Raw genomic sequence first — 21,429 nt, 5'->3', positions numbered from 1 at the left:
ATTGATGCTTCTGTAACTTGTTTTTTTATAGGTAGGGTTGATGGCCCTACGCAAACCTCTAGTTACCTTGAGGAAAGGTGGTTTGATTTTGGAGTTTCCTTCCTAGACTGCTTTACTTCCCTGGATAATCCGATATTGAGCACAGTCTGCCCATTTGGTTTTATATTAGCGTTTCCTTCACCTAGCCTTCCCCATGGGTATGGCTGCAAGGCAGCAGAGGTTTGGAATTGGATTTTCCTTCTCTTAAATGAGCTATCCTGTCGGACTGATGAGTTCCATCTACCCGAAGCACTGGTTTTAGGTTGCCAGGTAACTCGGTCGCCTTCACCCCTTCTCCTATCAGTAGCAGCAGCTCCGTTGGATTTGATGAAAGCCACATGAGCAGGCTAGGAGCTAGATTTTGGTTGCCAGAGGCAATTTGAGGCACACACAATAAGTAGCATTTTATAGACAATGGGAGCTAATCCCCATTGCCATCCCTTGGCTATGACAAACTTTGGACATGATAATTACAATATATAATTTTTCTATGTAATTTGTATATTTACAGTGGAGCCTCATTTATCCGGATGCTTTGGTTCCCAGTCAATTTGTCCGGATATGTGAAGCGTCCGGATACCTGAATCACCAGTTCAACTAGACAAAGTAACATTATAAAAATTCCGTTCCGATGAAAAATCGTCTGGATACTGAAGCATCCAGATATCTGGCGTCCGGATATCTGAAGGTCCACTGTATATAATTTCTGTGCTTGATTAGTAGTATCTTGAGTTCTTTTAAAGGTAGAATTCTTATCTGGTTTCTGTTTATTATGAGAAAATATTATAAGTACATTAAGTTATTTGCTGTCAGGTACTTGTACAACTTTGAATTAAAATGATAAATTGAGTCTGAATTCTAGCAGGCCTAGAGACTAATTTTTAGCTGAACTGTGGCATATGAACATGTCTCCTTTTCTGCTTCTTAAAACTACAGAACAATGAATATATTCAAAATTTTGAGACAATAAAAGAGTCTAAAATAAATTTTCTGAAGTGCTAAAATTAATAACTATGAACTGAAGTTTGAAAATATATCAAATAAAAATATTTTCTAATAGTACAATCTTAATAGCTTTTGAAAGCTTACTTGATTACAACAGATTTGAGCAAAAAAAAAAAAATCAGTAAAAAGTATTTTTTCTCTCTCACTAAATAGTCAGTACAGTGTGATGTAGTAACATGAGATAATTTTATTTTTTATGTCTAAAGTCTTTCTCATTCTTCCTTAGATAACTTATTTGTTTAAAACAAAAGCAATCAAAGCACCACATTTTCTAACACCCCCTCCCTTAGAAACGATATTGGTTTTGCACCTATTGGTTAGTCAGTATCGAAGAGAGATCAATCCTTGAAGACTAGTACATTAATGTACACAGACAGATGACCTCTATCTGAGGTCACAGTCTCAAAGATCATCCATGGGTTAAACTTTTCTAAAAATAGGAAAATATAGTCTGTTCAGTATCTTGAGAAACTTAAAAACTTGACATAATCAAATTTAATGCACTAGCTAGTATCATTAAAGAGTAGATTACCCAGACATGTATTGATTTTGAGGTTACATGATTAAAGTTCAAGCTAGGCTCAAGCAACTCTGGACATAATGTTGACTTGATGGCTAAGATCTCGCTTGATAGTTTGTTTTATGTTATGGTTGAAGACATACTTTAGTACTTAGACAGGTCCTAAGATTGTGCCTAAAACATACTAATATGACCATACTTGAGTCAAAACCTTTGCAAACTTTACGTTAATACGACCCCCATTGTTTTTGTCCTGTTCATGCTTTATTTTGTTGTTTATTGGTACATGTATTACATATATGAGAATGATTACTGTTCATTATCTTCATTTTTTACATTTATACTATTCATTCTTTAACTTATAATAAAAACAAAACACATGTAAAGAATGTAGAAGTATTATTTTTTAAACTTCATGTAAAAGTAGTTTGTTAGTTCTGATGTTATGTACACAGAAAATAAAGCTTATATTAAGCAAATCCTGCTGTTGAAATCATTATGTACATCATGTATATAATAGTAAATACACAATCCTTCCAGATCAGTAAGAGTTTATCAGTTACTTTACGTACAGGATCAGTGTTTCCTTCCATAGAATTCAACCTACTCTAAAAAAAAAACCTGAGAAAATATACCTTTCATTGACCACAAAGTTTTACAAGGAAAGCACAAGAGCTTCTTTTTTTTTTGCAGATTTGCAATTTCACAAGCTGATACACAACCAAATTGCTTCAAATTCTAATTTGATATTAGCTTCCATCTTGAAAATGTTTCTTAAAGAGTTCAACAGCTTTAAATCTGTGAGAAATAGTGTTCTTTGTTTCTCCAGGCATCTCAGCATAGGTTTGTGTGAAGCCCTCGGGCTGGAAGCATGGATCCCATCCAAAATCATTTGATCCCCTGGGCTTAACAATTTCTCCTGGTGTTTTTCCACAAAATAATTTCACTTCAGAGTCTTTCTCACCTGAGCTGTACGCTAAAATACACATGGCTGTGGCCGATTTATCCTCAAAGCCATGTAACATTTTATGTAGACCTGGAACAACCATTACAATTACTTGGGTAAAATGTACAAGTACCAGTGGTATATTCAATATTTCATAAATAAAAGTAAAATGTATCCTCCTCCCTCTCCCTCCCATAAAAAAAAATGAATATCAAGAATATTATAAAATATGACTTATAAAATAATTTCAAGTGCAGGGAGTTGAAAAGGGGAGAACTCATGATTTAATTTTAGTTGCAGGAAATTTTTACCTTCTGGTTTCAGTTTCTTGAGGAACCACTTAATGTAGGGCCCAGGGAGACCACCCAAAGCATTGAAACACAGACTGGTATCCTCGGTCACCACCGGACACTTGAGCTTTTCTGCAGCCAGCTTACATTTCTCCCTGGCAACTTCCTCTGGCTCTCCTTGAAATTCTGGCAAATCAATATCTGCATTGGTTATCTAAAAAATGTAATACATACATGTACCTGTTTAAGTAACAACATTGATTTTGTACATCAGGATGTCAAAAAATTTAAACAATATAATCACCTTGTATGGAAAATCCTCTCCCAGGATTTGCATAAATTCTTTTAATTTGTTTTTATTCCCAGTACAAAGAACAATTTCTTTTATTTTCTTCTGTTTGTTTGCTTGAAACATCATAAATCTCTGAAATTTAAGAAAGTCAATTAAAATTGTTAGCCACTGATAATTTTAAGTTAACTCAACAAGCTTCATCTCGATCTTTAAATAATTTTGACTATACATGACAGTGATCATGTATATGCAACACCACCTTAGCCCTAAAGAATTATGATTACCGGGTAAATTCAACTTGAATCTAGAAATACAGGTATTCAGCGACTGGAGCCCACCTCGATCAACAAAGCAAAGTCTAACACTGTGCATCTCTATAGATGCTTCATCTATGCAAATTTGGTTCAGTTAGGTCTTAAAGCCTCTTTTGAATAAATACTTCATAATTATGGATTGCTGGTATGTTTTTTAATGCTCATAATGTTAACTTTCAGAATCTCTATTTTACAATAGTCAGAGACCAAAAAACATATAGGTGATTTTATATACAACAATAGCAAATACAAAAACAAAAAAATTACAATGTGAAGTATGGGAATTTAGGCATATTTTATTTATTTTCTTTACAAAGGTGTTTTCTTAGAAAGCAGTGTTTATTGTTGTTCCTATTGTCCATGCATCCAATCATATTAAGGTGTCGTGTACTCTAATTGTCCTGTCTGTAAACAACTTTTCAAAATGCTTCTCTTTGTACAGTTAAAGTTCAATTCAATTCAACTACCACACAAGTAAATACACAAAGATAATTATGTTTATCACTGACTAATTTATCAGTTTTTGATGAAAACCAACTTGAGGGATGAACACAAATACACAATCAGGCTTGTTTCAGATGCTGGATCTGACCTACATTTCCCAGCCTTATTAAATTTAGTTATTTATGAAAATCCAGAGCTAGCAGATTAGGGAGATACTTACACACTTCCTAGCACCAAAATTGAAAATACCAACAAGCATGGACCAACTTTCACTTTCAAAGTTTGTGCTCTTGATTTCGTATTTTTAAAAACATGCATAAGAAAAACATACCAAAAATTCATTAATATGAAGTATTTACTAAAAAGAGGTTTTTATTTCATTTTCTTGTTATTATTATTATAAATGTACATCAAATTGTCCAATCAACTCTACTCCGAAATTTACGTTAATGTGGCTAAAAAGAGTGTGCTATATTTTTAACATTTGGGGAAAACTCGGCCAACGCGGCGTAAAATATGTCGTATTTTCCAACTTAGCTAGCATTTGTTCGTAGGAAATAGCTTCAAAATGTCAAGACATCGGAATGTGCGGACTATGAACTATGATGATGGTATGGGATTGATGATATTGTGTATTCTGATTATATAACGCAATCTTGAGTTGATTAACGTTATTTATTGCAATCCGAGATTCCTCTGTTCGTAACACCAAGTACTACTTTTACATGGATGTTTGCGGCAATCGTTTAATCACACGCATATTTAGTATCTGAAACTCAAGACTAATTAGAAATAATTTGGTTGTTTAATAAACCGAGAATGTTATAACTGGGTTCATTTAATTAAAAATAAGAAAGCGGTAAGTGTTCCTCCCATAGACACTCAATTGTAAAAAAATATATAGGCTATATACACCTACTAATACTATATATATATATATGTTTTGTTTATTATGGAATCCGGATAGGGCCATGCAGTTCACTATCGCACCATCAACCATCGACTAAAAGGTCGATGGCGCAATAACCATGAAGTGATGACGATGGAGCTATGGTGCAATAGCGTGATGACATTGATGTGATGGTGTGATGATAGTGTGATAGCATGATGGGGAATTGTGAATATCGCTTCATCATCATCGTGTCATCGCTATCGCACTTTCGCTCCATCATACTATCGCACCATCGCTTCATCGATATGGCACCATCGCTTTATCGTTATCGCAATATCGCTTCATCACACAATTGACCTAAACTGCAATGTGCAATAAAGAACTGCATGGCCTATCCGGATTCCTTAGTCTATAGTATATTAGGTGTATATTTTAATTTTAACAATTAAGATTGGGAGTGCCTATGGTTACTCCCCAAACAGAGACTAGTATTGTGGGGGATACGGGAATAGCGGATTCTTTTAGTTCACCTGAGCTGAAAGCTCAAGTGAGCTTTTTTGATCAGTGATCACCCGTTGTCCTTCCAGGGCTCGACATTAACTTTTTTTCCTAATTGTCCATTCGGACAAATGACCAAGACGTATACTTGTCTGAACTTCAACTTCACTTGTCCGAAAAATTTTCAATAAAGATCTTATAGTTTCAATTTGAAAATTAAAATAAAGTCCAGTGCATATGACATATGCTTGATTGATTCGTAATGTTATTGATAAATACAACAAACACATTTACGAAACAAAATTAATCTAGGCTTTCTGTCCTGACAATAACATTAATGTCCACAAGTGACTCTGTCGACATGAAACAGAATACACAGACCACACTTCGTCTCGTGACTTTGGTTTCAGTATTATGCAATTAGTGAACTTCGATCCCGATCAAATATGAACTCAATATAGTGATACAAATCGGGATTGAAGTCTGGGTCTTATGTACAGCTTCCGTCTTGAAACTACCGATTACCTGTCAACAGTCGTTCTTTTCATTAATTGTAGACTCCTTTACATTAAAATGCACTTGTCCAATCGGACAAGTGCCCAGCAATATTCACTTGTCTGTATTTTCTTTTCACTGGTTCCGGACAAGCGGACAAGTATTAATGTCGAGCCCTGCCTTCCATCCATCTGTCTGTAAACTTATTACATTTTCAACTTCTTCTCAAGAACTACTGGGCCAGTTTAACCAAACACAGAACAAAGTATCCTTATTTGAAAGGGAGCTTAAATTGTTAAAATGAAGGACCAAGCTACTTTACAAGGGGAGATGATCAAGAAAAGCTGAAAAAAGGGTGGGGTCATTAAAAAATCTTCTCAAGAACCACTGGGCCAGAAAAGATAAAGCTTACTGTGGTACATTCATAGTGCTCAGGATTTTTCAAAGTAAATGCACTGAGTTCCAGTTATTGCCCATGTTTATTTTGCTACATTGCCAATATATGGAAGAAATTCTATCATTAAACATGGAAGAAATTCTATCATTAAACCGGGTCCATAGGACAATATTATTTTTTCGAAAGAAAATTCTGTTTACATATTATGAAGGTGAAATCTAACTTGATGGGAATTTTTGTAAAAAGTCTAAACAATTCAGTTGGAAAAGGGTGAACAACTCGAGTAAAATATCTTGACATCAGCACTAAAGGAGATGAGCAAGACAATTAACTTATAATATAGTAGAATAAATATTAGTAAAACATGAGTGACAACTACATTTTTCCAATACCTTGATTAATCTTTCAGAATATTATGATGAAGATGAAGTCTATGGGCATTCTTATGATGACAGCTACTGTGTTTCACCAGCAACAGGTAAGGGAACAGAGGTTACTATACCATTGATTGATGCATTTAACAGACTTGTAACAAACTTGTACAATTTGAAAAGATGAACTAATTAGAGTCAGTTAAAACATACTTAAATTATTATGCACTCTGAAATGTATACCAGTAAGAGATGGGTAATTGTTTTGTGTTCTGTAGCTGCCCAGTTCACATTCAACAGAGAGAGAGATGTCAACTTGTCTTCTTATATGGAGGAGGGAATTCCCGAAGAGGAAGATGAAAGTGAAAGTGATCTCGAGCCACTGAGTGATTCTGGGAGAGACAAGATTAAACTTGATGACATTGAACAAGGTTATTCATTTTACTTATACTGGTTTTTAATTTCATCTATATCTCAAATTAAAGATGTGAATAATTGAAATTAAAACCTCACTCAGTATATATACTACTGCTGGAATATTAAAAAAAAGTTGTAATGAGGTATTTGTGGTGTATCACTGAGCAGAATGATGAAAGGTACATACAAGGTGTACATGTGAAATCAATTTTCATTTGCATGCTTTGTATCTGATCATTTTATTTTTTTTTTAATTACAAATGATGAGACATAATTAAGAATAAGTCATTTTAGATTGATTTGTATACAGAGATTCCATCAAAAGCTTTATAATGGACTGATTGGGCGATACTTTTGCACGTAGACTGTTTAAATGGCTTACTCTGCAGTTTCTACATTTATACTAATTAAGACAAAATAAAATAAAGAATTCAGAAAACACATTATCATTTGAATTTTCACTAGTATACCACATGTACCAAGTCTGAAAACATGTCTCCAAGTGGCAACTGTGTTTCTTGGTACCTAAAATAAAAGACAGTCTTATAAATCAGAAAATATATAATTTCCTAGCTAGATCAAATTATTTAATTTGTTTCCTGTACTCTTATTACAGCAAAGCTGAACTCTTGTTTGGAGGAGATAGGAAATGTCCTAGGGGATACCATTCCAGAGCACATTGTTTCCCAGGCCATTGTAAAACATAAATACAACATCCAGGCTGCCTTGAATGAACTCTTAAATCAGAACGGTATATGATGGCATTTAAAAACTATTACAGAGAAATTAGTGAAAATAAATACCCAGTAACAAAAAATATTGCAGAAAAAGAAAAAAAAAATAATTTTGCATTTTTAGGTCACCTGAGTAAACTCAGGTGACCTATTGCTATCCGTTTTTGTCTGTCGTCGTACGTCGTTCGTAAACTTTTGAACATTTTTAGCTTCTTCTCTGGAACCACTGAACCAATTTCAACCAAATTTGGTATACAGCATCTATGGGTGAAGGGGAACAAAAATTATGAATTTCATGGTCCCTGCCCCCCTGGGGCCTGAGGGGTGGGGCCAAAACCTCTAAAATTAGTGCAATCTTTAAAAATCTTCTTCTTTACTCCTGGACATCAAGCAGTCAAACTGTTGACATGATTGTAATGAGCATTGAGTCCTCTACCAAAATTGTGAAATTCATGGCCCCAGGGTCAGGGGTTCTGGTGTTAGGGCGGGGCTATATAGATCATATAGTAAAAGTTCATTATTTCTTTGAAAATCTTCTCCTCTGCTCCTAGGTATTAAACAAACTAACCAAGATCATAGTTATGATGACCGAGAGTGCCTCTTCGAAATATGTGAATTTCATGGCCCCTGGGTCAGTGGTTCTGGTGTTAGGGCGTGGCTCTATTGATTATATAGTGAAAATGCATTAATTCTTTGAAAATATTTTTCTTTGCTCCTGGGTATAGTGCCAATGATCTAAGAATATATATTTATGATGAAGAAAGGTGCATCCAGTAAAATGGTTAATTTCATCCCCCTGCTGATCTGGCATCAACCTCTGGGCTCAGAAAATCCACTCCTCTTTCGTACTCATATGTGGAATACTGGGTCAGGGGTATCGATGGGTGGGGTGGGGGTGGTTGAAAGTTGTTACATGATACTCAGGTGACCTATAAGGCCCGTGGGCCTCTTGTTTATATATAAAAAGGTCTCTGTGATGCCAAGTATTTGATTTTAATTTAATGTGAACTTTAACATTTTCATTATAGCTGCATTGTTTTATTGTACATTTTTTCAGAGGCACCAAAACCACAGAGACAGCCAAGGCAGGACAGGAGAACAAACAGACAAGGTGACTATATTTATCAGAAATTCTCACAGTAAGCATTAAAAGGAATGCCAGTATCACTATTGTAAAATATTCCATTCAAAGAATATTTACTTTCTTTTAGCCAATAGATTTAGTTTGCTTGTAGCTTCTTAAACCATTGCTTAACATTTTGCCCTCCTTTTTTTCATGACCTTTCTTGACCTCTCTACCTGTTGGTGATTGGCTGCATGTTTTCTTCACCTGATCCAATGGAATTTGTTGGAATTGGTGGTGCTTTGTGTAATATTTGGCGATGGTAAGGTAAGATGATGATGATGATGATTTTGATAGCTTTTTAGAATCTTTAGAAACTGATGGCGAATGCAGCAATATATTTACAAGTCAAAGTGCAATGTCTCCAAAAATTCTAAAATTTGGTTCATCTCCCAAAGTTGATAACATTCCAACAAATAAACAAGCATTAATGCAGGGACAAATATCAAACATATCTGATTCTGAGGTAAACTCAAAAACGTGTAAGGGAGCTTCAGAAAAACAAAAAAGTCCAAGAGTGGAAAAGGGCGATTTTGAAATTACTTCAGAGGTAAAAAAGCAAGGAATTTCACTTGCTCAACTTGCAGCTGAACATAAAAAGCCTTCTCTGTCACAGCTTGCAACAGCGAAAAAAGAAGATTCCATTGCCCAACTAGCATCAGAACAAAAGGCATTGTCTTTGACTCAACCTGCAGAAGAAATGAATTCATTGACTAGCCTAGCCTTTAAACAGAAAGGTTCATCACTTACACAGCTTGCTGCAACACACAAGGGAAATATTAATCCAGCGGGGAAAAATCCCTCACTAGCAGAGCTAGCTGCAAAACAGAAGGAATCATCAACCCCATCAAAAGTATTAGGAGTGTCTCTTGCTGAGACTGAGACTAAAAAGCCAATGATGTCTCTAAGTCAGCTCGCCTCAAAAGAGAAGGGGATATCTTTAGCCCAGCTTGCTTATAAAGGAAAGGATACATCTTTAAACCAGCTAAAGAAAACACCAGAAGATTCCTCTGTAGTTACAGCCACAGATAAACCAAAAATATCTCTAGCTCAACTTGCTAAAGCACAAAAACAGGGACCCCTCTCTGTTCGATCAGAAGCAGCAGTTGAAGACCAGTTGTCCACAGATCAAAAGAAGAGATCTCTAGCAGACCTGGCTACAAAGCAGAAAGGTTTATCTGGGGTTGGAGCAAAACAGGGAGAAAAAGCAATGTCTCTAGCACAGCTCACATCAAAAGGCAAAGTCTCATCACAAAGTACTGGGGTTTCTTTGAGTGAGCTTGCTAAACAAAATGAACAAAAAGGAAGCTCAGCAGGAACTCTTAGTCTCAGTGAACTTGCAAAGCAAAAGAAAATGAAGACTGGAGGCAGCAATGATTCAGGATTAAAGAAAATGCCAGCAATATCTAACAGTACTCAGTCTAAAAGTATTCCATCGGAGAACATTTCACTCAAAGAGTTGGCAAAGGAAACGTCAATGAAGGGTCCTTCAAAAGCATCAAAGGAAAATAACTTGGATGTACAGCCAGAGAAAACTGATTTGAATACAGAGAGGAAATCAGCAGAAGATATTATCATTGAAAAGCTGTCCTTAGACTTTGATACTTTGGCAACTATAACCAAGAAGCCTTCTTTTGTTGGAAAAGTGATTTGTGGAAACTTTGCTATACTGAAAAAGAAATTAAAGAGTAATGATTACTATACCAATCAGCCATTTTCATTTGTGAACCAAAGACAACACACTGGTCGCCATTCACCAGAACAACAAAAGAGATTTCCTAGTTTTGATTTTTCTACACAATCCCCAGATGATATCATTAAAGAAAAGCAGAAGAAAGCTTTTACTCGTTCAGGGCAAAGAGTGGATTCCAAGTGACAAAATGACATTCCCTTAATTAATACTCCAAATCTAATCCGTCAAAATGAACTCTTTTAACTCTAAAGAAGAATAAAATGTGTGTCAGCATATAATTAACTTTAAAAGCATAATGTCTACAATGAAATTAAGAAGTTTAAAAACTATAAAACTTAAAATAGTCTGATGTGATTAGTGAACAAAAAAAAATTTCTTTTGCAAGAGTAAATATAAAAGAAATGCTTTGTAATTTGATTTTAAGATTGTATTTATTATTTTCTTTACTGTAGATTTATAATTTAATTCAACTGATTCAATATATGGAAATATGAAATGTAAGGAGTGGAAATATATTTAATTTACAAATAGATTAAATGAAATAAAAATGTAAACAGTAAAATGAAATGAATTTATGTGCACCTATATTTATTTATGACTTTGTACAGTATATATTTTTCATTTGTTTTTTGTCTTTCTGTATTTTTATACCACTGAATTGATAATTAAAGGCAGCATTCTGATTTGTCTGTTTATTTGATGAACATATTTGAAAAGGAGGGAATATATAATTCACAAATATCATTGTCAGTAGTTGTACATATATTACATATACCTATGAAACAAACTTACCAAACTGGAAAATGTTGGATCTATTGAATGAATGCAACAACTTTGATTATCAGGCCAGAGATACACATCTGTAGCTGGTAATTTAACAATTCCTTTTTCATCATTTGAATACCTGCATACATTCTTGTTGGTATAACTGAGTTTTGGACTCATGGACCCATTGTCAACTGGATCGATCTTCATTGATTGTTTTGACGCTGTCCACTACAGTCTCTGGTACACTGTCTGGACTGATCAAGTCCCAGTCTGAAAAGACTCGGATCTCAGTCCGTTCTTCTGGAGTCTCTGCTGTACATAGCACTTTGTGTGATTCAAAAGGGGAAAAAAATCCTCAATGTACTTATCCATCTTCCATTGAATTGACTGGGAGGATGTAGAATCAGCATCACGTTAGAGAGTCCATGGAGAGGACTTATATAGGCAATGCCTGCTGTCCAATCCATAATAAATTATTGTTTAAATGAAATCAACATCACTTTCCAAATAAGAATTAGAACTGTAAGTTGTTCATAATCAATGAAGTCAAAAAAATAAAGCATTGGAAATAAAAAGGAACTATTACATCATTTCTTTAGTTATTTCATGAAGTGTGTTTTTCCCCACTTTCCTCTCTTGCATTCTGTTGATAATGGCTGTTCATCATGTTGAACAAGAGAGAATAGGTATATTACCAGGTAGGTAGGTGAAATTATTTGTAGTAATACATATAATTTCATAAAGACTTTCCAGGACACAATTTTTCAATTTTCAAATAACATTTTTTTTCCACTAAAGAATATTTGGTTTTAGATTAAATTTGATGTTCAATAGCTTTATTAAACATAAAAGGACTTGCTTGAATTTATGTGGTGTGTATAAAAAGTAATTACACTGTACATAAGAGTTAATTCTATTAAGGGAAGTTAAGAAAACAAATGTGTTCTATATATCGTACTTCACAAAAATTTTCAGTTTTTGCACCAGTTCAACCAACAGTTCAATTGAAAACACCAGTCAAAAAAAGTCCAACACCAGACTTAGCCAATACCACTTCTGCCACCTCACAGATGAAACTGGAATCCACTGCAGAACCTAGTGTCAAAATCCTAGTCAATGACACCAAATCGGTTCCTAGTGCTGTTAAAAATGGTGTGAAAGAATTGAGGACTAACGTTGGAAACTTAAAAGTAGACACTGAAGTGACCTCTAAAAACAAGGACAGTAAAAGTACGGTAGATGTCAACCTTAAACCTGTGAATTCAGAGGTGGATTTAATTGCTGATCTGACTGGGAAAAGTGAACTACTTGCTACCCCCAGCAAATCAACCACTGGCATCCCAGCAACACCAAAGAGTACCTCAAAGTAAGTCATAGGACAATTTCCTTCCTGTGTATATTGAAATTGTCAGCAAAAGAAAGGGTGAATGTGGTGAAATTTAATTGGCCAACAATGTTGTACTTTGAATTTGTCATATTTTTATTTACACAGAATGAAACAAGATAAGGCAAAATTAAAGGAAGAATTTGAGAAGAGGAAGAGTGGAAAAGATCTACTAAACTTAGTTGTTATAGGTAAGGAATTGATGCAAAATTTCAGAGGGTTTGTATATGAATTGACTTGAAAAGGAAGTACTGTATACAGGCTTATTTTCACTCTCACACTTTCAAACAATTTTGCCGCATTTTAAATTCACCTTTACAAAGTTGTGTGAATGAGGTAATACTGTTTGATTTTAATTCACCCGTTTATTTTGCCCACTTGCAACAAGGGTGAAAGAAGAAAAAATACAATGTGCAAAATTTTCAGTGTACAAAAAAATGTGCCAAACTTTCAAAAAGTATAACTCCAGCAACATTCTACCATGTACACTGGCACTTAATACCTCCTTTTGTCACAGGTCACGTAGATGCAGGTAAGAGTACACTGATGGGGCACCTGTTGTATCAGTTAGGGGTAGTCAACAAGAGGGCCATGCACAAGTACGAACAGGAGTCCAGGAAACAGGGAAAAGGATCATTTGCCTTTGCCTGGGTCCTAGATGAAACAGAGGAAGAAAGGTTAGAAAGAAGAAATATTTCATGTAGTAAATTTTGATTGGGTTGATTCTCATATAAGCCTGTAACCCTTTACTTTAATATGTTAAAATCCTGTTGAGCACTAGATGATTTGTTAGTTTATTTACAATCTCAATTTGTACCTAAATTTCAGGACAAGGGGAGTAACTATGGACATTGCTCAAACAGCATTTGAGACTCCCAACAAGCAGATTACATTATTAGATGCACCTGGACACAAAGATTTTATTCCAAATATGATAACAGGTAATAAACATTTATATTTTGTGATGAATGAACAGATGGATGGACAGAAGGATGGAAGACTGACATGAAAAAGAGTAAAAGACAATATGCCATGGTGATATGACTGGAAAAAAATCTAGATATGAAAAGACATTACTAAAAAGTTATGTAATAAAATAATGAACTAATTAATTCTTATTTTATAGAGTTTTACATTTGTTTCAGGGACTGCCCAAGCTGATGTTGCCATTCTAGTTGTCAACGCCACACGAGGGGAGTTTGAGACAGGATTTGAATCAGGGGGTCAGACTAGGGAACATGCTCTCTTGGCTCGATCACTAGGTAGGCAGGAAAGGATACTTAGTGTCATTGAAAAATTCTAGATACATATACATGTTTAATACATAAAAATTAAAATATTCTTTGTGACGGCAGGTTAATATTTGAATGTTTTTTCATACACACAGGAGTGTCACAGCTTATAGTTGCTGTCAACAAGATGGACACGGTAGATTGGTCACAGAGCCGTTATGATGACATTGTGAAAAAATTAGGCCAGTTCTTGAAGCAAGCTGGCTATAAAGACACAGATCTGTCCTATATTCCATGCAGTGGTCTAGGTGGGGAAAACTTGGCTAAAACAGTCACAGAACCAAAACTAGCATCCTGGTATAAAGGAAGCACTCTAGTGGAACAGATAGGTAAGTTTTCTGCACACAAGTTTTTACCATTTACAGCAAAACTCGCTTAGTACGAACACGGATATTGCAAATTTACGGATATAGCAAAGTTATCTTGGATCCCCAGTTATATAGATTTAATGAATTTCTTATACGGTTATAACGAATTACGGATAAAGCGAAGTAATTTCATAGGTCCCAGAGACTTCGTTATAACCGAGTTTTGCTGTACACCTAGATTCTGATAATTATGGTTTTATTTATGCAAAAAATACTTTCTTTGGTTGTTGGAATGGGAATTCATGAAGCTAATGCAGAAAAAGTATATAACCCATATAAGCTGGTAGGTTGGGACAACAATTAGATGTCAAATCTTTACCACACCACCACTTATCCTCTTCGTGCTTCCTGGCACCTAAGGTCTAGAATGGGAGGTCAAATCTCTATTCGGAATATATTGGGAAAAAATCACTTAAAATGCTTTTTTATTTTGCAGATAAGTTTAAGCCAGTTGAACGGTCAATGGATAAGCCTTTCCGTCTGATTATCAGTGATGTTTTCAAGGGACTGGGGAGTGGATTCAGTGTGGTGGGTCGAGTCAGCGCGGGGTCAGTCCAGTCTGGAGACCGAGTTCTAGTACAGCCAGCAGGGGATCTAGCTGTTGTTAAAGGTATAGAGTGTATGTGTTAGGTGGTTGATTTGTATTAAGGTTTGAATAAATGGAAATATGCACTGTCCTTAAATATGCAATCACTGAATTCCTTAAAACCTGAAACCATATGAGAATAAAGATTGTGCTTTAAATAGTAAAGAATATTGTTGCAATCAGTAAAACATTTCTTAGAAGAAAATGCCAGGTATGGATGCTTTAACTTTGGTATAAAGGTGATGTGGTTATACATGTATCTGTTAAATTTGCAATGTATTAAAAAGTTATATATGTAGAATGAAAATCTTTTGCTGTAAGTGTTAATTCATTATATTAAAGCATGATTGAATATTTCAAGGATTAACAGAAAATTTGTTTCAATGTTAATTTAACTTGTTTGATAGGAGCAGGTATAGATATTACAGTGTATTTTTGGTAATTTAATTGTAGGGGTGTCTATGGAGGATTCTGACAACACTTGTGGTTTTGCTGGAGACCATGTTACAGTCATTTTAACTGGAATGGACATGGCTCATGTCAATGTTGGTAAGACAATGGGATTCCTAAAAAGGGTGTTCATATTAATGATATCATGTTAGAGAATCCATTTCTAAAGTAACAGTTTTTAATCTAGTTAATAGTGGTGAACAATTGCAAGTTGATGACATTTACGAATTAATTGAAGAAATATCAAATGATTGTATGTATATTCATGTTGTTTTGAAATAATGTTCAGGAGAGTTTATTTCATTTGGCAGGAAGTGTCTTGTGTGATCCTCAGAATCCCATAAAAAGTGCCATAAGGATAAGGGCAAGGATTGTCATATTTAACTTGGAATTACCCCTGACAAAGGGATTTACGGTGAGCATTGATTATACATGTTATATTTGGATTTTTACAGCACTTTAAAGTAAAAGAGGGTTGACAATACCAATTAATTGACAGAAAATGTTACAGAATGAGTACACCGTGTTGCACAGTTGATAGAGTGTTTGATCTAGAGTTATAAAGTTGGCAATTAAATCCTCTTTGCATGTTCCTATCCCACTACAGGATGTTGAGACTGGTCCTTTGGATGAGACCATATCAATTGAGGTCCCATGTTTCTGGCATGGAAGAGATCCTTCACTGCTCAATGGTCCTGAGTGCCAAGTATATGTCTAAAATTTGCAGCCCTTCACCGCCAAGTGGTGATGTCTTGATATGAGTGAAAAATTCACAAAAGGGACATTCACAAGCAAATACTTAACATTTATTATACTGAAGGAAAGACTCTAATTCTTGACCAAATTATTCGATTATAACCTGGTTTGGGTCAGTTTACGCTTTATAATCGGCAAAGCGGATTATAAAAAAGCATAAACTGACCCAAACCAGGTTATAATCGAATAATTTGACCAAGAATTAGAGTCACTCCTTATAATTTAATTCTAATATGATTAAACAACTGTGGGTGTAAAATGGTGCTGCTTTTTATGAGTTCAAATTTGCCACTCAATAATACATCTCTAGTAACGGAAGTGATATGAAACAAGGGGAGGTAATACCTGATACATAGATCTAGCTGCCATGATGTTCGTTTACATGAAGTAAGATCGAGCTACTGTTTGAAGTTAAAGGTACATTTATTAAATCTGGAATTTTCCATGAATCCCAAGGACTGGAAATGAGGGGATTGCATGGATACAGATGATTCAGCTGGTTGTCAAGGGGGTGTGTCCCCATACCAAACCAGGCTATTTAGAAATAATTTGCATTCCTGTTTGGAAATCAGCCAATGAGAGACTAGAATACAAACAAAATTAAATTATTTACTCATATACATGTAATAGAATTTATGCATGTTGAATGACCAATTTATGGGGTTTTTTTTTTTTAACCTCTTTGCTATTTAGGTTGTGTTCCATTATCAGTCTATCACAGAACCAGCTGTGATAAAACGTCTCAACAGTCAACTCAACAAAACCACAGGAGAGGTCATTAAAAATAGGCCCAAGTAAGCAAGTCAAAATAAACCTCTTTTTTTTTTTTAAAGCTTCAATTTTCTGACATAAACCTTAAATGTAAGAAATTGTTACCATTTTTGGGAAGATTAATGTTGCATCATGACTTTTTATCATGTTGTAACTTTCAAAGATTTTATTGAATACATGTATTTGAAATGATTTTAAGTTATCAACTAAGTAATTTTTCTATGGTGAAATGTTTTCTGATAAAAATCTTTTGTTTGTAGGTGCCTTGTTAAAAACAGCAGTGCTGTTGTGGAAATTGAATTTGTCTGTCTGTCTGTAAACAATTTTTCAAAATGCTTTTACAGTTTTGGTCTGATTTCAATATAACTTGGCACACAAGTAGACTACACTAAGATACATAATTTTGTGTATCGGTTTTTGATTTCGATAAACGGTGTTGCCGTGGTAACTAAAAATAGAAATTTCTGTAAAATTGTTTCAAAATGCTACTCCTCCTACAGTTTGGGTCTGATTTCAATATAACTTGGCACACAAGTAGACTACACTAAGATATATAATTCTGTTGATCGGATTTTGATTTCGATGAAAGATGTTGCCGTGGTTACTAAAAATAGAAATTTCTGTGAAATTGTTTCAAAAAGCTACTCCTCCTACAGTTTTGGTCTGGTTTCATTATAACTTGGCACACAAGTAACTAAAAGATACATAATTCTGTGTATCAGTTTTTGATTTCGATAAACGGTGTTGCCATGGTTACTAAAAATAGAAATTTCTGTGAAATTCTTTCAAAATGCTACTCCTCTTACAGTTTTGGTCTGATTTCAATATAACTTGGCACACAAGTAGACTACACTAAGATACATAATTCTATGTATCGGTTTTTGATTTCGATAAACGGTGTTGCCGTGGTTGCTAAAAATAGAAATTTCTGTGAAATTCTTTCAAAATGCTACTCCTCCTACAGTTTTGGTCTGATTTCAATATAACTTGGCACACAAGTATATACACTAAGATACATAATTCTGTGTATCGGTTTTTAATTTTGATAAACGGTGTTGCCGTGGTTACTAAAAATAGAAATTTCTGTGAAATTGTTTCAAAATGCTACTCCTCCTACAGTTTTGGTCTGATTTCAATATAACTTGGCACACAAGTAGTAAACACTTAAGAACACAAGAAGACCTTATCAATGATCATTATTCTATTTATTGCTGTTGTAAAGTTTCAATTCCCAACTGCTTAAGTACTTTTCTCTTCCTTTGCTACAAGTACAAACGAGTAGAGCTTCAGTCTCGACAGAGACTTCTGGTTCTATGGTGAAATGTTTTCTGATAAAAATCTTTTGTTTGTAGGTGCCTTGTTAAAAACAGCAGTGCTGTTGTGGAAATTGAATTTGAGCGACCTGTCTGTCTAGAAATGTATAAAGATTTTAAAGATTTAGGGAGGTTTATGTTACGGCATGGGGGTCATACAATTGCTGCAGGACTAGTAGAAGAGGTAAGTTTGGAATATTATTTGTGAAAACAGAAGAGAATGTTTTGACTAAATGAATCATAATTTGTTAAGCTTTTCATGTAGTAAATGTAAATTTTTAGGATATACTAGAATCTTTATTGCGTGGATTGTGCAGCAAAAAGTCTAAATATTGATGGTGACTTTAATCTTTGGCTACAGTTTGTTTTAGCTGTTGTTTCTATTGAAGTTGTTAAATGTTAGTAATACATGCAAATGAGTGTTTCTTTATTCATTACTCATAGGTAACACAACCTTAACTTTTGACCTGGAAATGAATAAAAAACATTTACAGTATCTCTATCGAAATGGCTTATTGATTCCAAACATTGCACATTAATGAATCAGGGTTAATTGTTGTCAGAAACGTATCTGTATTCATATTTGACAGGAATTATTTGATAAAATCTTAAACAAATTATGACAAGATGTTTTAAAAAATTGTCATTCGAGTTCATCTTGGTCTTCTAGTGAATGTATTAAATGCCTTTTAAGGATAACACAAACTTGTATTTGATCATGCTAAAGAGAGCTAAAATAAGGTATTTAGATGTTTGTTAGTGAAATTTTATTTTGACAGAGGAATGAGCATTAGATACATGTATATATACTTGTACATATGTACACATCTTTAAGAATAGCAAACTGAGTTTTATGATATGGTGATCTGATCAGTAGTATGTTGTGGTTTTTAAAACCGAAGTGAAAACAGGTAAGAAAAGGCAAAAGTGGGTATTAGTGAAACCCAATCTCCATTCATAGACAATGATTTGCAATCCAAACATTCTTTGATTTCATTAAGGACACACACAAGGTACCTTACCTACTGATAATTTTTCAAGATATTCTTAATTTACGATTATTGTGCCATCAAATATTCATAGACAAAAAATCAGTATGCATTACCAGGGGTTATTGGTAAGATATCAAATTACAATGTGTATGAAATTTTTTGCATCATTCACAGAAAAATTTATAAAAATTACAACATTATTTCCTGTTTTTTTTTCCCCCATCAAAATTTGTTCTAGAAGAAGTGTACAAATCCATATAAAGACATTAAAAGTACTGCACACAGGTCCTTTATTTAGTGGAACTCTTCAACTCCAGGGAAGAGCCCAATAAAGTTCAAACTACGTTGCGTATGACCTTAAGAATGTGTTTTTGAAACTATATCTGATGTTGTTTATATCTTTTAAAATAAGTATTTTTTATTGCAGGTATTGAAAACAAAATCAAAAACAGATGAAAATTCACCAGAATGACAGTTTTTCCAAGAAGCTAATCTTGACATTTTGAGACTTTGTCTCGTGCTTATCAGCTCTTTAGGGCCTTGCCAGATAATTCATTCAAAAGTTTTGCTTCTTAATTTATTCAAAAGAAAAGGGCCACACAACCATTTTTATTTGGTCATTCTTGACTTGCTTAAACATGCTTACCAGCCTTACCTTCATCTTCCTCAGTTGTTTATTCTATTGACAAAGTCAAATTACTGAAGATAGTTTCAAATGACACATTTTTTTTCTTTTCTTTTCTTTTTTTTTTTTTTATAAAGGGAAATTAAAAGATAATTTCCTGGAAAAAAAAACTAGAAAATTTTATTTTGTGATTAATTGCATTTTAACATTCTTTTAAATGTGCATGTAAATTTAAATCAGTACCCTGATACATGTATGTATTTAATGATATTATTAATTTTAATTTATTACGTGCATTTTTCATTTTCAATCTGCCTGCCATCGTACATTATTTCAGTTGCATAAACAGCTAGTTTAAAGTTTTCACTGTTACGCAAATCAAGGCATTGTTCAGTGTTGCCATTATTATTTATAATTCTATATCATGTAAACAGTGGAAGAGAGCAACAGATACATGTATAACTCAGTTTATTTTTCAGGGATAGAAACATCAGCTTATAATTTACATTTAAAGTAAAATGAGTGAGCAGTTGGTGTTTTAAGGGTACACTCTTAAAATGGAGTTGGTATTTATAAACTTTTAGTCTTTGAAAATGCAGATTTCATTTCAGAGATGAACTTTCGATTATGCCCTTGGTTGTTTGAATTTGAATAAAATGTATTTCGCCTAATTTATTTACGATTTGTTTTTCTTTTTTGTATACGTTCAAGGCATGTTTGGGATTACATGTATTGTGATACATGTATTGAACTTTACTAATCAAAATTTGAAGTATTGAAATGACATTTTTTAGGACCCCATTCTGAGGGAAGCCTGTAGTGATCAATCTGTCCATGTGTCCACACGTCTGTCTGTCTGTCCATCTGAGATCTCTTTGTTCAGGGCATAATTTCTCTCTCCTTGGCCCAATCTTGCCCATACTTCACACACAGAGTGCCTTTGGATAAAGAGTGAACAGTGATCTTGAACCATGTTTCTAGATCAAAGGTTAAGGTAATAGGAGAATTATATGAAAAATCCTTGAGTTGAGCATATTTTCTCTCCTCTTGGACTAATGTGGCTCATACTTCACTCACAGAGTGCCAATGGTCAATGGATGTGCAATGACCTTGAACAAAGTTTCTAGGTCAAAATCAAAACCCTTTTCAGCTACCTTATATTTTCATGTTCATTGCTTGAGGTGATGACCTTCTAGATGATATCTAGTTTCCCATGTGTAAATGAAATTTAATTCAACAGAAATTCTAGGATAATTGGTGATTGGTTGAAAGACCAAGAATCATTTGAAAAAATTTTATGCCCCCATATTTAAAGATTCGTGGACATAAGAGTTTTTGTCTGTTGGTTGATCTGTCTGTCCTCAAAAACTTTAATCTTACCCAGAACTTGTGATAGTTTGGAACAATTAACTTTCATATTTCACAAGTGTATTCCTTGTGACATGACCTTTTTTTAAGTACCAACATCTTTAACTTTTAAACTTGGCCTTGGAGTTTGACCCACTTTGATAAATTTTACAAAACATGAACCATGGCCGTAACTTTTGAACAGTTGGGGCTCAAATCTATTCAAGGTACCAACAATTTTGACTCTGACCTTGGTTTGATGTACTTTTGAAAAACTTTAACCTTGTCCATAACTTAGATTGGTGCT

The 21,429-nt window shown here is 34.2% G+C and overlaps 2 protein-coding genes across 3 annotated transcripts; one reads left to right on the top strand and one right to left on the bottom strand.

Annotated features, from left to right (window-relative positions):
- Window positions 1-1,948: 1,948 nt before the first annotated feature.
- On the bottom strand, window positions 1,949-4,150 carry LOC134254075 (inosine triphosphate pyrophosphatase-like). 2 transcript variants are annotated; one of them, XM_062736640.1, is made up of 4 exons: window positions 4,075-4,150; window positions 3,105-3,222; window positions 2,822-3,014; window positions 1,949-2,600 (listed from the first exon to the last, which is right to left on the bottom strand). In XM_062736640.1, the coding sequence occupies exons 1-4, from the start codon at window positions 4,107-4,109 to the stop codon at window positions 2,314-2,316; spliced, it is 633 nt and encodes a 210-aa protein (XP_062592624.1). In that variant the 5' UTR covers window positions 4,110-4,150; the 3' UTR covers window positions 1,949-2,313. The 2 variants fall into 2 exon arrangements, with proteins under 2 accessions (XP_062592624.1, XP_062592623.1); XM_062736639.1 differs by having other exon boundaries at window positions 3,105-3,224; window positions 4,071-4,131.
- Window positions 4,151-4,314: 164 nt separating this feature from the next.
- Window positions 4,315-20,018, top strand: LOC134254072 (HBS1-like protein). The gene is made up of 17 exons (XM_062736637.1): window positions 4,315-4,461; window positions 6,542-6,610; window positions 6,782-6,934; window positions 7,537-7,671; window positions 8,712-8,765; window positions 12,214-12,604; window positions 12,731-12,813; window positions 13,140-13,299; window positions 13,451-13,563; window positions 13,768-13,884; window positions 14,010-14,243; window positions 14,719-14,892; window positions 15,322-15,417; window positions 15,630-15,733; window positions 16,768-16,868; window positions 18,198-18,342; window positions 19,578-20,018. Exons 1-17 carry the CDS (start codon window positions 4,419-4,421, stop codon window positions 19,620-19,622), a joined length of 2,217 nt encoding a protein of 738 aa, XP_062592621.1. The 5' UTR covers window positions 4,315-4,418; the 3' UTR covers window positions 19,623-20,018.
- The last annotated feature ends 1,411 nt before the right edge of the window (window positions 20,019-21,429 follow it).

Source organism: Saccostrea cucullata, unplaced genomic scaffold, assembly GCF_032062105.1.
Source record: "Saccostrea cucullata isolate Sc308-1 unplaced genomic scaffold, CSIRO_AGI_Scuc_v1 ctg1411, whole genome shotgun sequence".
Taxonomy (NCBI): Eukaryota; Metazoa; Mollusca; class Bivalvia; order Ostreida; family Ostreidae; genus Saccostrea; species Saccostrea cuccullata.
Note: the sequence above shows the minus strand (reverse complement) of the source record. Positions and strands in the feature narration are given on the sequence as shown.

Excerpts from the sequence above, each read along its gene's own strand:
- LOC134254072 (XM_062736637.1), top strand. The coding sequence starts at position 4,419 with ATGTCAAGACATCGGAATGTGCGGACTATGAACTATGATGATG. Across the intron at positions 12,605-12,730 it reads ACACCAAAGAGTACCTCAAA|AATGAAACAAGATAAGGCAA; the intron begins GTAAGTCATAGG and ends TTATTTACACAG. Across the intron at positions 13,300-13,450 it reads GATGAAACAGAGGAAGAAAG|GACAAGGGGAGTAACTATGG; the intron begins GTTAGAAAGAAG and ends CCTAAATTTCAG.
- LOC134254075 (XM_062736639.1), bottom strand. The coding sequence starts at position 4,109 with ATGCTTGTTGGTATTTTCAATTTTGGTGCTAGGAAGTGT. Across the intron at positions 3,225-4,070 it reads ATTTTGGTGCTAGGAAGTGT|AGATTTATGATGTTTCAAGC; the intron begins GTAAGTATCTCC and ends CTTAAATTTCAG. Across the intron at positions 2,601-2,821 it reads CAAGAAACTGAAACCAGAAG|GTCTACATAAAATGTTACAT; the intron begins GTAAAAATTTCC and ends TGGTTGTTCCAG.